This window comes from Haematobia irritans, chromosome 5 (genome assembly GCF_050003625.1).
Source record: "Haematobia irritans isolate KBUSLIRL chromosome 5, ASM5000362v1, whole genome shotgun sequence".
NCBI classification, from domain to species: Eukaryota; Metazoa; Arthropoda; class Insecta; order Diptera; family Muscidae; genus Haematobia; species Haematobia irritans.
The window spans coordinates 110,702,992-110,720,438 of record NC_134401.1 but is presented as its reverse complement, the minus strand read 5'-3'; the positions used below and the strand labels follow the sequence as shown (position 1 = coordinate 110,720,438).

At 34.7% G+C, this 17,447-nt stretch overlaps 1 protein-coding gene across 6 annotated transcripts in view; it reads left to right on the top strand.

The window, feature by feature from the left end:
• Positions 1-17,447, top strand: part of Khc (kinesin heavy chain) — a 37,373-nt gene that overhangs the window by 18,414 nt on the left and 1,512 nt on the right. For all 6 annotated transcript variants that reach the window (XM_075309814.1, XM_075309817.1, XM_075309815.1 and 3 more), the window contains exons 3-4: positions 14,433-14,892; positions 14,966-16,845. In XM_075309814.1, the coding sequence (XP_075165929.1) occupies positions 14,433-14,892; positions 14,966-16,845 (2,340 nt within the window). The remainder of the gene's footprint in view (positions 1-14,432; positions 14,893-14,965; positions 16,846-17,447) is intronic.

Here is a 17,447-nt window from a genome sequence, read left to right as displayed (position 1 = left end):
ATACCAAGTTAATTGGACATACCTGCTGGAAAGCAGCAAGTCAGATTGAACAAAAGAAAGTAATGGAGAATATGGCAGGTAAAGCTTAGAATAAACAAAGCACGTCAATTTTGTTTACTGAAAATATCAAAACATGATAGTTGTTGTTGTGATTAATTGCACAGTGCTATCGAAAAACATCGAATTAGTTAGAAAAACTATCTGTTACAAAATTTTAATTTTTGCAATAAAATTTTTTTATCATCCAAAAACACAGTTCATTTCATTTATATCAAGCACAGTTATTTTAATAATACACATTTTGAAGTTTCATAATAAAAATTTAATATACTCGTAGTAGTAAAACCAAGAGAGTTCACGGTATCTAAAATGTTCACATTAGTGAACTTGAGCGAATTTCAGAACAAAACATAGCCATATTCGGTAGTTCTAGCGTTCTAGCGTGATAGTTCTTTATTTTTGTTATTAGTAATATTTTAATATTAATTTAATTTCATGAAAAATTTAAAAAAAGAGATCTGAAAAATTTCAGTGGGTATGGAATTATAAAGCAATTTAAATTAATAATTAAAATTCACGAAAAAAGCCAAACTAGATCACTAAAAAATTCCTTAGGTGTATATGAAATTGTATTTGGCAGTTTGAATCTGCCTTCACTGAAAAAAAATTTCACGTGATATTAAAGATTACGCAACCTAAATTTTAGGATGCGAAATTTACAAAATATTAAGGACAAATTTCTTTAAAATAATGAAAATTTAATTAAAATAAAGTTTATAATCTTTGCTTCAATTTTTTTTTCATTAAATTTAGGACACAAATTTTGTAAATTTGCGTCCCTCCGTTAAAGTCGCATGTCTTTGAACTAAGGCTAGTTTTTCTTAAAGTAAAGAAACACATTTTTGATTTAAAGAAATTGTCCCTAAGTTAACTGAAATATTGAAACTTTAGATTTAAGATAAAAACGCTTCAAATATAGGCTAAGACTTATTTTGAGGATTTAGCGTCTTTGATTTAAAGTTTTTTTAAACATTTTAAAACATTTAGAAAACATTTTTTACTTTGAAGTATCCGTTATAATTTGTATTTTTAAACTGGTATTTGTTTGTACGTGAATACCTTCATTAATAAACCGCGAAAAGAGAATGAAAATTTGATAAATGAGATTTGTATCCTAATTCTAGTTTTATTGGTCCTAGATTCAAAGCCAGGTAGTTTGCTAAAAATGTCTTTATTTTAAAAAAGCCGCATCTTTGGCTCGGAATCAAAACTAAAATCCTTAAGGGAAGGTCAAAATCTTTGGATCCAAGTAAACTTTTGAGTGTTTAACGTCAAATTTCATGTTTTTCGGCATTACGTAGTAGTTAGTGTCAGAAAAAGCATGTTCACGTTATGCGGTGTTCACGTTACCGCGAGTGCACTGTAATGTCGAACATCTTTCCATTATCTTCTGAACATTTTTGGAATATAGGTAAAAATATATGTAAAAAATCTTCTTGGTTTTTGCTCGAAGGGATTAAACCCACAACCCTTTTGTATGCAAGGCGGGTATGCTAACCATTGCTCCATGGTGGCCAACTAAATGTATATTTCTGTTAAATATAGTTTCTTTACATCGGCTCGTGGGCGCCAAAAATTATGCTATATAAATATAACTGTTTAACTGTTTGCGTTGATTGTTCGTTGATGACTAAAGCGATAATTGTCTGTTGATGGTAATAACTGCTACGTTGCCCAGTGGATAGCGTGTTGGCTGATAAACTGTATGGTTTACGGTGCGATTCCCCATCCAGGCGAAAAGTAAAATTAAAAACTCAAATTTCGCGTTTGCAATCATCTCAGGTATACGATACCTCTTCTCGCATAGTTTCCTACTATGGATTTCGTATTACTGACATCATCACCACCATGGCAGCTATTTTGATCTGTACCTCTATAAGTCCATTGCAAAATTCTTATGTCTCGCTTCTTCCCCACGTATGTCATATATTAGAATTTGCTAAAGTCAATTGATTTTTATTTTAATGAAGTTTATAATCAGATTAGTTGATCGCCAAAGTTTATAAACAGATTAGCTGATCGCCAAAAAGTCTACACCGTTTTAACTTCAAGAAAACGTAGATTACTATAAGGAATGAATTTTGATTTTTCCCCACCTGCATCTATTTTAAATCACTGTACCACTGTGTGAAGTACATTTTATATTTAGTGTGCAATTTAAAAAATCGTAGTCTAGAATAAGTTTTCTCCAAATTATAAATAAATTATAATCAAAGAAAAGCAAAACCCATCCATCTTCCACTTATAAAAGCTTAAAGTACAATACGAATACCTAAGAGTAAGCTCAAGAGGTTGAATGTGGATGTAAGTCCATTAAGCCGCCATCAACGTGTTCATGGCAATATTACAAGACAAAAACTGCATGAATTAAGCAATATCATACGAATGATGAGAGGGTGCTGTATGAGTGCAAAATTATAGTTCTATGCATTACGAGCCAAAAGGGAATTGGATTTTACATGAATGAATAAATCATAAAAGGGAAATTTCTATTTTAGGTCAATGATTCTTTTGTAGTGTACATATATAAATACATATCTGGTTTTAGTATTATCCGATTTCAATTATTAACGTATGTATGCAGGTAAATAGTTGAGAATATTTAAATCAAATATTTTATCTGGCAGAATGTGGTACACTAAATATACATAGAGATACATATAGACATAATACACCCAGAAAAAAGTGCTTTCGAAACTTAAGGAAAAAATATTCATCAATTTAGTTTAGCCATTTTATTTTCAAGAAGTATTCAACCCTTTCAAAATTTAAGGAAACACACTTATTAGAATATAGGAAATTTTCCCATATTTCTTTTATCTACCTGTCATCGATGTAATTGATATGTTTGCGCGTGGGTTGTTTTTTTAGTTGGAATCGCGTTGTTATGGTATACGGAGAGATTGTTAAAAAATAATATGGTAAAATGGTATAATAAATAAAAAATAAAATGTATAAAATATTTGTTATTTAAATAAAAAAAATATTAAACATAAATAACAAACAATAAGTCTATCAAAGGGTGTGAAGATAAATTCGCGAGTTAAATTCGTGGTTTGTGTCTTGGCTAAGCAAAATTCAAATTTGTGGAACGAATTTAACTTTGTGGGACGAATTTAACTTGTGGAACGCATTCCAAAACACATTTTTTTCTTAAAAAGAGGAAATTTAGTGGTGAAAAAACTGGCAAACACTGTCAATTATTTAATATGTAAGAATACCAAACATTCGTAGTTTTATATCGTAGAAAAATTGAGCTATAAGAGATAACTCTACAGTCGCACAAAACAGTCAGTATATCCTTATGTAATGGTGGTGAATTGACCAGACAAAATGCCAGTGGAACATACCGACGAGGACAAAAAACCAAAATTAAAAAATCAAAAGTCTCATGTACAGTATTTGAGATATAGCGTCACCAGATATCGGCTATATATAGCCCAGATATTGGATTGCTCATATCTGGGAAACCGTTTTTGGTGAATTGACCAGACAAAATGTCAGTGGGACATACTGACGAGGATAAAAAACCAAAATTAAAAAATCAAAAGTCTCATGTACAGTATTTGAGATATAGCGTCACCAGATATCGGCTATATATAGCCCAGATATTGGATTGCCCATATCTGGGAAACCGTTTTTGGTGAATTGACCAGACAAAATGCCAGTGGAACATACCGACGAGGACAAAAAACCAAAATTAAAATATCAAAAGTCTCATGTACAGTATTTGAGATATAGCGTCACCAGATATCGGCTATATATAGCCCAGATATTCGCTCGCCCATATCTGGGAAACCGTTTTTGGTGAATTGACCAGACAAAATGCCAGTGGAACATACTGACGAGGATAAAAAACCAAAATTAAAAAATCAAAAGTCTCATGTACAGTATTTGAGATATAGCGTCACCAGATATCGGCTATATATAGCCCAGATATTCGCTCGCCCATATCTGGGAAACCGTTTTTGGTGAATTGACCAGACAAAATGCCAGTGGAACATACTGACGAGGATAAAAAACCAAAATTAAAAAATCAAAAGTCTCATGTACAGTATTTGAGATATAGCGTCACCAGATATCGGCTATATATAGCCCAGATATTGGATTGCCCATATCTGGGAAACCGTTTTTGGTGAATTGACCAGACAAAATGCCAGTGGGACATACTGACGAGGATAAAAAACCAAAATTAAAAAATCAAAAGTCTCATGTACAGTATTTGAGATATAGCGTCACCAGATATCGGCTATATATAGCCCAGATATTGGATTGCCCATATCTGGGAAACCGTTTTTGGTGAATTGACCAGACAAAATGCCAGTGGAACATACCAACGAGGACAAAAAACCAAAATTAAAAAATCAAAAGTCTCATGTACAGTATTTGAGATATAGCGTCACCAGATATCGGCTATATATAGCCCAGATATTGGATCGCCCATATCTGGGAAACCATTCGTGGTGAATTGACCGGACAAAATGCTAGTGGAACATACTGACGAGGACAAAAATCGAAATTTAAAAATCGTTCGGTGGCGCACAAATAGCTAGTGTTGCTGAATCACGAAAATAATTGTTTTAACTAATCAATTATTTTTCTATATATATCAAAAACTCAATTAATTTTTTTAATTGATGCAGTTATTTATTTTGTTTAACCTCTACTCACATTTTAATTAATTTTTAGATTGATCAAATTATGATATTAAGTGACATTAATTGCAAATTACAGTTGACTTCTCAATTAATTCAATAATTAATCAATTGGTACGCCCTCAAAAATCAATTATCTGTTTTACTCGTAGTTTTAAACATATAATTGACTATATAACGTCATGCCGAAATATATTTTTATTTTTTGATTCCATAAAATAATCAAATGAATCAATTAATGTTTTATTTGAATTCCATTTCCAATTACTGTATACCATATATTTACAGTTGGATATATTTATTATACAAATTTTTACTGATCTTGAATGTAGAATAATTTTAAATTCGAGCATTTTGTTGAAGTGCAATGGGTTATGGATTGCATATTTAAATTTAAAAATCCACTATATCACCTACAACTTCGTTATTTGGATGGGGTCGCCATTATTTTCTTCCACACTTTACCGCCGCACTTGTGCGTACTTCAAACATTGCGAAGTTTATACCTGCATGCAGAAATTTATGTCAGACACAATCCACATACTGCACAATATCGAATCTTGATGAAGTGCAATGGCTAATGGATTGCATATCGAAATTTCAAAATCCACTATTGTATACCATCAGTACGTTATGTTGGGTAGGATGGTCACTATTTTCTTCCACACTTTCTTACTATTTCCAAATGAACTTGGGCGTACTTGAAACCTTGTGAAGTTTTTACCTGCATGCATAAATTTATGTCAGATACAATCCACGTATTGGACGATAAGGAATTCGTTTGTGTTGTACACACAATGGTGACTTGTGTAAAAACTATGTATAAACATCTGATCTACTCTTTCTCCAAGATATGGGCGATCCAAGATATGGGCGATCCAATATCTGGGTTATATATAGCCGATATCTGGTGACGCTATATCTCAAATACTGTACATGAGACTTTTGATATTTTAATTTTGGTTTTTTGTCCTCGTCGGTATGTTCCACTGGCATTTTGTCTGGTCAATTCACCAAAAACGGTTTCCCAGATATGGGCGAGCCAATATCTGGGCTATATATAGCCGATATCTGGTGACGCTATATCTCAAATACTGTACATGAGACTTTCGATTTTTTAATTTTGGTTTTTTATCCTCGTTAGTATGTTCCACTGGCATTTTGTCTGGTCAATTCACCAAAAACGGTTTCCTAGATATGGGCAATCCAATATCTGGGCTATATATAGCCGATATCTGGTGACGCTATATCTCAAATACTGTACATGAGACTTTTGATTTTTTAATTTTGGTTTTTTATCCTCGTCAGTATGTTCCACTGGCATTTTGTCTGGTCAATTCACCAAAAACGGTTTCCCAGATATGGGCGAGCGAATATCTGGGCTATATATAGCCGATATCTGGTGACGCTATATCTCAAATACTGTACATGAGACTTTTGATATTTTAATTTTGGTTTTTTGTCCTCGTCGGTATGTTCCACTGGCATTTTGTCTGGTCAATTCACCAAAAACGGTTTCCCAGATATGGGCGAGCCAATATCTGGGCTATATATAGCCGATATCTGGTGACGCTATATCTCAAATACTGTACATGAGACTTTCGATTTTTTAATTTTGGTTTTTTATCCTCGTTAGTATGTTCCACTGGCATTTTGTCTGGTCAATTCACCAAAAACGGTTTCCTAGATATGGGCAATCCAATATCTGGGCTATATATAGCCGATATCTGGTGACGCTATATCTCAAATACTGTACATGAGACTTTCGATTTTTTAATTTTGGTTTTTTATCCTCATTAGTATGTTCCACTGGCATTTTGTCTGGTCAATTCACCAAAAACGGTTTCCCAGATATGGGCGATCCAATATCTGGGCTATATATAGCCGATATCTGGTGATGCTATATCTCAAATACTGTACATGAGACCTTCGATTTTTTAGTTTTGGTTTTTTATCCTCGTTAGTATGTTCCACTGGCATTTTGTCAGGTCAATTCACCAAAAACGGTTTCCCAGATATGGGCGATCCAATATCTGGGTTATATATAGCCGATATCTGGTGACGCTATATCTCAAATACTGTACATGAGACTTTCGATTTTTTAATTTTGGTTTTTTGTCCTCGTCGGTATGTTCCACCTGCATTTTGTCTGGTCAATTCACCAAAAACGGTTTCCCAGATATGGGCGAGCCAATATCTGGGCTATATATAGCCGATATCTGGTGACGCTATATCTCAAATACTGTACATGAGACTTTTGATTTTTTAATTTTGGTTTTTTATCCTCGTCAGTATGTTCCACTGGCATTTTGTCTGGTCAATTCACCAAAAACGGTTTCCCAGATATGGGCGAGCCAATATCTGGGCTATATATAGCCGATATCTGGTGACGCTATATCTCAAATACTGTACATGAGACTTTTGATTTTTTAATTTTGGTTTTTTATCCTCGTCAGTATGTCCCACTGACATTTTGTCTGGTCAATTCACCAAAAACGGTTTCCCAGATATGAGCAATCCAATATCTGGGCTATATATAGCCGATATCTGGTGACGCTATATCTCAAATACTGTACATGAGACTTTTGATTTTTTAATTTTGGTTTTTTGTCCTCGTCGGTATGTTCCACTGGCATTTTGTCTGGTCAATTCACCACCATTACATAAGGATATACTGACTGTTTTGTGCGACTGTAGAGTTATCTCTTATAGCTCAATTTTTCTACGATATAAAACTACGAATGTTTGGTATTCTTACATATTAAATAATTGACAGTGTTTGCCAGTTTTTTCACCACTAAATTTCCTCTTTTTAAGAAAAAAATGTGTTTTGGAATGCGTTCCACAAGTTAAATTCGTCCCACAAAGTTAAATTCGTTCCACAAATTTGAATTTTGCTTAGCCAAGACACAAACCACGAATTTAACTCGCGAATTTATCTTCACACCCTTAGTCTATTAATGTTCGTGATGGTGTATAAAGAAAGAAACCACCAGCAGAATAACAACATTCGTCTTCATTTTGGAATCTTCAATTACCATAAAAATAAACAAAAACCGAACTAAAACCAAGTTTCCTCAAATGTAGTAAAATTTCTTATAAAATGATAATTCTGACTTCCTTTATTATGGAAAGCTTATAATACATACGAATAACACTTGGCATACAAAAATATTTTAGTTCATTCGTACTAAGAAGTACTCAATCCTTTAAGGAAACACACTTTAGTTTGCATAATCTTTTATATTATGTCAATATTTCGCCTTATTTCAAAGACAAATGTCATTTTAAAGTCAAAACTTTAAAATGTTCTTCAACGTAAATAAAGTTTTCTTAATATCAAAAAGACTAAGTCAAAAATGTAAAATCCTCTTAGCCTTAGCCTATATAGGAAGCATTTTTATCCTTAATTCAATGATTCAATTTATTTCTTTAAATCAAATATGTTTTCTTTACTTTAAGGAAAATTAGCTTTACATCGTTGAGATAGGTTTTAAGAAGGACACACATTTAAACAGAAGGACACAAATTTCAAAGATTCGTTTTCTAAATTTAAAGCAAATATTATAATTTTTTATACCCTCCACCATAGGATGGGGGTTTATTAACTTTGTCATTCCGTTTGTAACACATCGAAATATTGCTCTAAGACTCCATAAAGTATATAAATTCTGGGTCGTGGTGAAATTCCAAGTCGATCTGAGCATGTTCCCTCCGTCTGTTGAAATCACGCTAACTTCCGAACGAAACAAGCCATCGACTTGAAACTTGGTACAAGTAGTTGTTATTGATGTAGGTCGGATGATATTGCAAATGGGCCATATCGGTCCACTTTTACGTATAGCCCCCATTTAAACGGACGCCAAAATTTGGCTTACGGGGACTCTAAGAGAAACAAATTTCATCCGATCCGGTTGAAATGTGGTACATGGTGATATGACCATGCAAAAAATGGTCCATATCGGTCCATAATTATATATAGCCCCCATATAAACCGATCCCCCGATTTGGCTTGCCGAGCCTCTGAGAAGCAAATTTCATCCGATCAGGTTGAAATTTGGTACATGGTGTTGGTATATGGTCTCTAATGACTATGCAAAGAATGGTCCATATCTGTCCATAATTATATATAGCTCCAATATAAACCGATCACCAGATTTGACCTCCGGAGCCTCTTGGAAGACCAAAATTCATCTGACTGATTCAGTAGAAATTTTGTACGTAGTGTTAATATATGGCCTCAAACACACATGCAAAAAATGGTCGAAATCGGTCCATAATTATATATAGTCCCCATATAAACCGATCCCCAGATTTGACCTCCGGTGCCTTTTGGAGAAGCAAAATTCATCCGATCTGTTTGAAATTTGGTACGTGGTGGTAGTATATGATAGTTATTTAACAGCCATGCTAAAAGTGGTCCATATCAGTCCATAATCATATATAGCCCCCATATAAACCGATCCCGAGATTTGGTTTTGGAGCCTCTTGGAGGACCAAATTTCATCAGTTAACAACCATGCCTATCAAGGTCCATATCGGTCTATAGTTATATATAGCCCTCAGATAAATCGATCCCCAATCACAAAAAATTGGTCCATATCAAGTTCATAATTGTATATAGCCCCCATATAAGCGACCCCCATATTTCAATTCTGGCTCTCTACCACGTATGGACTAACTCACAATTTAGAAAACGATGTTAAGAAGTTTTAAGATACCACAACCCAAGCAATTCGATTGTGGATGACAGTCTTTCCAAGAAGTTTCTACGCAATCCATGGTGGAGGGTACATAAGATTCGGTCTGGCCGAACTTACGGCCGTATATACTTGTTTTTAACTACAATTTCTTTATTTTAAAGACATTGTGTCCTAAAATTTAGGTTGCAGAATCTTTCATATTCGACCAATATTTTTTCAGTGTAGATTTAAAGCTAGAAAGAATCGTAAAAATGTATTCATTTTGAAGAAGCTGCATTTTTGGAAGCAATACCAAGATTCATGAAGGATGGTAAACATTTTTGGATACAAGTATACATTTTTTTTATTGGGATACAGCTCTCATTTATCATTCCATTTATAATCCATCTCAATATTTGTCTCAGACCCCATAAAGTATATGTCTTCAGGGTCTGTGTGAGTCACGCTAGCGATATCCGCCTGTTGAAATCATGCTAACTTTCTTGCGGAACAAAATTGGCACAAGTAATTGTTATTGATATAGGTCGGATGGTATTGCAAATGTGTCATATCGGTCCATAATTATATATAGCCTCCATAAACCAATCCTCAAATTTGGCTTGCGGAGCCTCTTGGAGAAGAAAATTTCACTCGATCCAATCGCTAGATTTGACTTCCGGATCCTTTAGCAAATTGCATCCGATCCGGTTGAAATGTGATGTTAGTATGTATATGCCCTCTAACAACCATGCAGAAATGTGACTCGCAGTTAATATCGTGTATTAGCCTTGAACAACCCCTTAAGGTAACAGCACAAAAATTTCTCTCGAATTTAGACAACTCTCCTTTGTGTTTACTTCTCTATGGAAGAACAATTAATAAACGTGAAAATATCATCTAGCACTTAACCAAACTATCTTTAAAATGAATGGATTTAATTATTGTTTTCTCAAATTCGGTTGATTTATCTACAGTGTGAGAAGGGTGTGTCTCAATTCTCATAGATTTGTGATTATTTACCGATTTTTCTATCGATTCTATCTGAATTGTTTTCTGCTTATGTGTATTCAACTTCATTCATAAGCCACGTGTGTGATGAAACTTTCGAATCTTTTGTCCTCTTCGTTCAACTAAAGGGTGATTCTTTTGAGGTTAGGATTTTCATGCATTAGTATTTGACAGATCACGTGGGATTTCAGACATGGTGTCAAAGAGAAAGATGCTCAGTATGCTTTGACATTTCATCATGAATAGACTTACTAACGAGCCACAACGTCGAATTTTCAGTGAATGGGCCCTAGAAAAGTTGGCAGAAAATCCGCTTTTTTATCGACAAATTTTGTTCAGCGATGAGGCTCATTTCTGGTTGAATGGCTACGTAAATAAGCAAAATTGCCGCATTTGGAGTGAAGAGCAACCAGAAGCCGTTCAAGAACTGCCCATGCATCGCGAAAAATGCACTGTTTGGTGTGGTTTGTACGCTGGTGGAATCATTGGACCGTATTTTTTCAAAGATGCTGTTGGACGCAACGTTACGGTGAATGGCGATCGCTATCGTTCGATGCTAACAAACTTTTTGTTGCCAAAAATGGAAGAACTGAACTTGGTTGACATGTGGTTTCAACAAGATGGCGCTACATGCCACACAGCTCGCGATTCTATGGCCATTTTGAGGGAAAACTTCGGAGAACAATTCATCTCAAGAAATGGACCGGTAAGTTGGCCACCAAGATCATGCGATTTGACGCCTTTAGACTATTTTTTGTGGGGCTACGTCAAGTCTAAAGTCTACAGAAATAAGCCAGCAACTTTTCCAGCTTTGGAAGACAACATTTCCGAAGAAATTCGGGCTATTCCGGCCGAAATGCTCGAAAAAGTTGCCCAAAATTGGACTTTCCGAATGGACCACCTAAGACGCAGCCGCGGTCAACATTTAAATGAAATTATCTTCAAAAAGTAAATGTCATGGACCAATCTAACGTTTCAAATAAAGAACCGATGAGATTTTGCAAATTTTATGCGTTTTTTTTTTTAAAAAAGTTATCAAGCTCTTAACAAATCACCCTTTATTTTCTCCTGGGTGGGGGAGTTGCGTGTGCTATTAATTGTTGGTATAAGGATAATTTCATCCTTACACATGGACTTCTTTTGTATGTATTTGTTACTTAACTTTAATACAATGACTCATGATTAGGTATCAATTTAATGCGTTTTGTGTAGACGCAATTCGAAATAAACATGCGGGTTCTAGCCTTGGAAAAGAGAAATGTTTATTTTCATAGGATGTGTAGGGAAAGGGATTTGTTTATTTTTTGATTATTGCGCCATATATTATAATTAAACGAATATCTGGTACAAATCGATAGTCGAATACAAAAATGCGTAGCATTTAATTTACATTGACTTCGAAGGAAACTACTTCACTCAAATAAGTTTGTTAGCAGAAAATCTTCCAAAATCTGTGAAATCATGTCTGCTAGTTTTTAAACCCCATTTCACTAAAATAATACCTAACAAAGTTTTTAAATTGTCACAATATAGCACATACCCACACCCAAGTCTTCGAGCGAATCAAACAGTGCCGGAGATATCACCCCTCCCTGGGGAACTCCCTGTTTAACTCTACGGGATTTGACTTCTTGTCCCTGAATTCCACGTACGACTGGCGTCCGCACAGATAATTCAGAACCCAACGCTTGGTTCCTGCCGGTAGGGACGTATTCTCGTCCCTACGTACGTGTTGTTTCGTATTCAGGTCAATAATTTCATTTAATGTGTCATTTTACTATGAGTATAAATATCCGGTAATTTAATCTGTAACTTAATACTAAAGAGTATATTCTGTTGCCACACTTCAATTCAATTTCCTAATTTGATTATGCAGTATTCTATACAATTTTGTGGCGATCACCAAAAATTCTTTTAGACAGGTACTTGGCTATAAGAGGTTGACCTAAATATGGAAGCGGACACTACTCATTGATAAGATAAAAAATAACCACAATTGCATGATTGGCTAAGTGTGTATGTAATAGCATCTGGACCCCTAAACCACATTTTGTAGCTCCCTATTTTCTTCTATCTATGTTGCGCTTAAGTTCAAGTTTTGTATGAAACATGATCTTTGATTCATTTCATGGAAATGCAAATAAATTGAGAACGTGTATCTTATTAAGGAAAAATCTCAAGTGTTTCTTTTTATCTATTTTGTGGCACGGATAAAACTGCACTGATTGTTGATCTGAATTCAAGATGAATTCAAGACTTGACAAAATACTGCAAAGATGAAAACAGGGACTTCAATGTAGGTTTGTTCCAGCACGAACACTAATCCAAGGGGAGAAAGTTTGTTTGAAATATTCTATAGAAATAAAATGTTGACAAAATTTTCTATAGAAATGAAATGTTGACGAAATTTTCTATAGAAATAAAATTTTGACAAAATTGTCTATAGAAATAAAATTTTGATAAAATTTTCTATAGAAAAAAAAATTGACAAAATTTTCTATAGAAATAAAATTTTTACAAAATTTTCTATAGAAATAAAATTTTTACAAAATTTTTAATAGAATTTCTAAATAAAAAAAAATGTTGACAAAAGTTTGTCAAGATTTTATTTCTATAGAATAGAAATAAAATGTTGACAACATTTTCTATAGAAATAAAATTTTGTTGTTGTTTTTTATTTCAGCTTAAAACCATACATTGACTAAACTGCAAGTGTAGCTTAACCAACAGAGGAAAAGAATGTTTGTCAAATTTATTTGGGCAAAGCCCTATAGACTGCAAGATGGTTGGATGGACGCACGTTTCGGAATTACCACATTACTCATCAGCATCCTCTACTTGCAGCAAAAATATCAACCAATTATCAGAATAGATTCAGGCAGTTCATTAAACCCAACAATGAACCACACTTTAACCTTCCGAAAAAAGGTTTTGTATGATAGCCGGCTTATGTCGAAATAAATTCGAAACAAACATATCTCTTTTCCTATGCCACTGTCAAATCATCGATTTGAATTCAGTTGGCTGGGTTTTCTACGCAATAAAATTTTGACAAATATTTGTATAGAAATAAAATTTTGACAAAATTTTGTATAGAAATAAAATTTCGACACAATTTTCTGTAGAAATAAAATTTTGACAAAATTTCCTATAGAAACACAATTTTGACAAAATTTCCTATAGAAATAAAATTTTGACAAAATCCCCTATAGAAAAAAATGTTGACAAATTTTTCTATAAAAATAAAGCTTTGATAAAATGTTCTACAGAAATAAAATTTTTCAAAATTTTTGTGTGGTAGTTTTGTTTCCAAATTTTGGATTATTTTTTGCTCGAGTGGCAACCGTGTTGCAACCTTCTGCTTCATCCCCGCCATGTAAAGGGGATGTGGCCCCCACCGTCGAAAGGGAATGGAAAGTGGGTTCATTGAAAACATATGTTCGCTATATAAACCATCCTTTTTATTATATTTTTGGAATATTTAAGTTACATATTCTTCGTAAGATTTATACCACCCCGAGGAAGTCCCGACTACGGTCATTGATGTGTCTGCAATTTAAAATTTTTTTGTGTAAAGCATATCTTAGGTTAGGTTAGGTGGCAGCCCGATGTATCAGGCTCACTTAGACTATTCAGTCCATTGTGATACCACAGTGGTGAACTTCTCTCTTATCACTGAGTGCTGCCCGATTCCATGTTAAGCTCAATGATAAGGGACCTCCTTTTTATAGCCGAGTCCGAACGGCGTTCCACATTGCAGTGAAACCACTTAGAGAAGCTTTGAAACCTTACTGAGGTGGGATAATCAATCCACCGCTGAAAAACTTTTTGGTGTTCGGTCGAAGCAGGAATCGAACCCACGACCTTGTGTATGCAAGGCGGGCATGCTAACCATTGCACCACGGTGGCTCCCGTTGCATATCTTAAGCTCGAGCATATATCGCATTTGAAGGGAACGAAAATATTATTTTTTAATATTCATAACAGTAACATTCTAATCGTTGTAAATTGTCTCCAATATTTACAGGGTAAAGTTTATCTTTTCGACAAAGTCTTCAAACCGAATGCATCACAAGAAAAAGTCTACAATGAAGCGGCTAAATCAATTGTCACCGATGTATTGGCCGGTTACAACGGTACCATTTTTGCCTATGGTCAAACATCTTCGGGTAAAACACATACCATGGAGGGTGTTATTGGTGACTCAGCTAAACAGGGTATCATTCCACGTATTGTCAATGATATTTTCAATCATATCTATACAATGGAAATGAATTTGGAATTCCACATTAAGGTCTCATATTATGAAATCTATATGGACAAAATTCGTGATTTACTGGATGTATCTAAGATTAATTTGAGCGTACACGAAGACAAGAATCGTGTGCCTTATGTTAAAGGTGCTACAGAGAGATTTGTATCATCACCGGAAGATGTGTTCGAGGTTATCGAAGAAGGAAAATCGAATCGTCACATTGCGGTAACAAGTGAGTTCTCCTATGAAATTCAAAGCTTGATAAATTTTATTAACCATTCATCTTTTTTTTCTCGCGATTTCAGACATGAATGAGCATTCATCACGTTCCCATTCAGTATTCTTGATCAATGTGAAACAAGAGAATCTGGAGAATCAAAAGAAACTTTCGGGTAAATTGTATTTGGTCGATTTGGCTGGTTCTGAAAAGGTTTCCAAGACCGGTGCCGAAGGTACAGTTCTGGATGAAGCCAAAAACATTAACAAGTCTTTGTCTGCCTTGGGTAATGTCATCTCGGCTTTGGCTGATGGCAACAAAACGCACATACCCTATCGTGACTCCAAACTAACACGTATTCTTCAAGAGTCTTTGGGTGGTAATGCACGCACAACTATTGTCATTTGTTGTTCTCCTGCCAGTTTTAATGAGTCTGAAACCAAATCAACACTTGACTTTGGCCGTCGTGCCAAGACCGTCAAGAATGTTGTGTGTGTCAATGAGGAATTGACCGCTGAGGAATGGAAACGTCGCTACGAAAAAGAGAAGGAAAAGAACGCTCGTCTCAAGGGCAAAGTGGAGAAGTTGGAATTGGAATTGGCTCGCTGGCGTGCCGGCGAAACAGTCAATGCCGATGAACAAATCAATGTCGATGAACTTATGGAGGCTAGTACTCCCAATTTAGATGTTGACACCACTACAACGGCAAATTCAACAGCACCAATGCCAGCCACACCAGCTGCTGGTCTTATGTTGGGCTCAATTAGCGGTGACGAACGCTCAAGATTGGAAGCTGAGCGTGAACGTTTGTATCAGCAATTGGATGAAAAGGATGAAGAAATCAACCAACAAAGTCAGTACGTTGAGAACCTTAAGGAACAAATTGTAGAGCAGGAAGAACTTATTGCCAATGCCAGGCGTGAGTACGAAGCCTTGCAATCGGAAATGGCTCGCATTCAGCAAGAAAATGAATCAGCAAAGGAAGAAGTTAAAGAAGTTCTACAAGCTTTGGAAGAGTTGGCAGTTAATTATGATCAAAAATCCCAAGAAATTGATACTAAAAATAAGGACATGGATAGTCTCAATGAGGAGTTGCAACAAAAGCAAACTCTTCTCAATACAACAACAACAGAATTGCAGCAATTGCGTGACATGTCCACACACCAAAAGAAGCGCATTAATGAAATGTTGGGTAATCTATTGAGAGATTTAGCTGAAGTCGGCCAAGCCTTATCGTCGGTTGATTCTTCCATTGACATGAAAATGAATAGCATACCAAGTGCTGGTGACAGCGGTAAAGTCGAAGAAGATTTCACTATGGCCCGCCTGTACATTAGTAAAATGAAAACAGAGGCCAAAAATATGGCTCAACGTTGCACCAACATGGAAACGCAACAAATCGATTCTAATAAGAAACTTTCTGAATATGAAAAAGATTTGGGCGAATATCGTTTACTTATTTCCCAGCATGAGGCTCGCATGAAATCCCTGCAGGAATCCATGCGTGAAGCGGAAAATAAGAAGCGAAACTTGGAAGAACAAATCGACTCGTTACGCGAAGAATGTGCTAAACTTAAGGCTGCTGAACATGTATCTGCAGTCAATGCCGAAGAGAAACAAAGAGCCGAAGAGTTGCGCTCCATGTTCGATTCACAAATGGATGAATTGCGCGAAGCGCATACCAAACAAGTTTCCGAATTGCGTGATGAAATCATTGCCAAGCAACACGAAATGGAAGAGATGAAGGATGTCCATCAAAAATTGATATTGGCTCACCAACAAATGGCTACAGATTATGAGAAATTGAAACAAGAAGAGGCTGAAAAATCAAATAAATTACAGGAAATAATACTCACCAATGAGAGGCGTGAACAGGCTCGTAAAGATCTCAAAGGCTTGGAGGATACAGTGGCGAAGGAATTGCAAACACTACACAATTTACGAAAATTATTTGTTCAAGATCTACAGGTCAGTATGAGTGATTCACTTGTTCGATGTATAGAAAATTTGATTCGGAATTGTAGTTTACCAATTTTTTAAGAATACCAATTTTTAGACTTCGTATGGACTTTCCGCTGTAGAATAACCCATACGAAGTTTTCGGAAACTCAAATTGGTATAGTTTGGTAGATTTTTTGATGTTTTGATAAAAAAAATATTCCTCTCTAACTAAGAGGTACATGAATTTTCTATATAAATAATATACACACATTTTCTGTAGAACTGAATTTTTGAGAAAATTTTCTATAGAAATAAAATTTTGACACAAATGTTCTATACAAATAAAATGTTGTCAAAATTTTCTATAGACATACAATTTTGTCAAATTTTTCTACAGAAATAAAATTTTGACAAAAATTTCTATAGAAATAACATTTTAACAAACATTTCTATAGAAATAAAATTTTGATCAAATTTTCTATAGAAATAAAATTTTGGTAAAATTTTCTATAGAAATAAAATTTCGACAAAATTTTCTATAGAAATAAAATTTTGACAAAATTTTCTACAGAAATAAAGTTTGACAGAATATTCTATAGAAATAAAATTTTAACAAAATTTTTTATAGA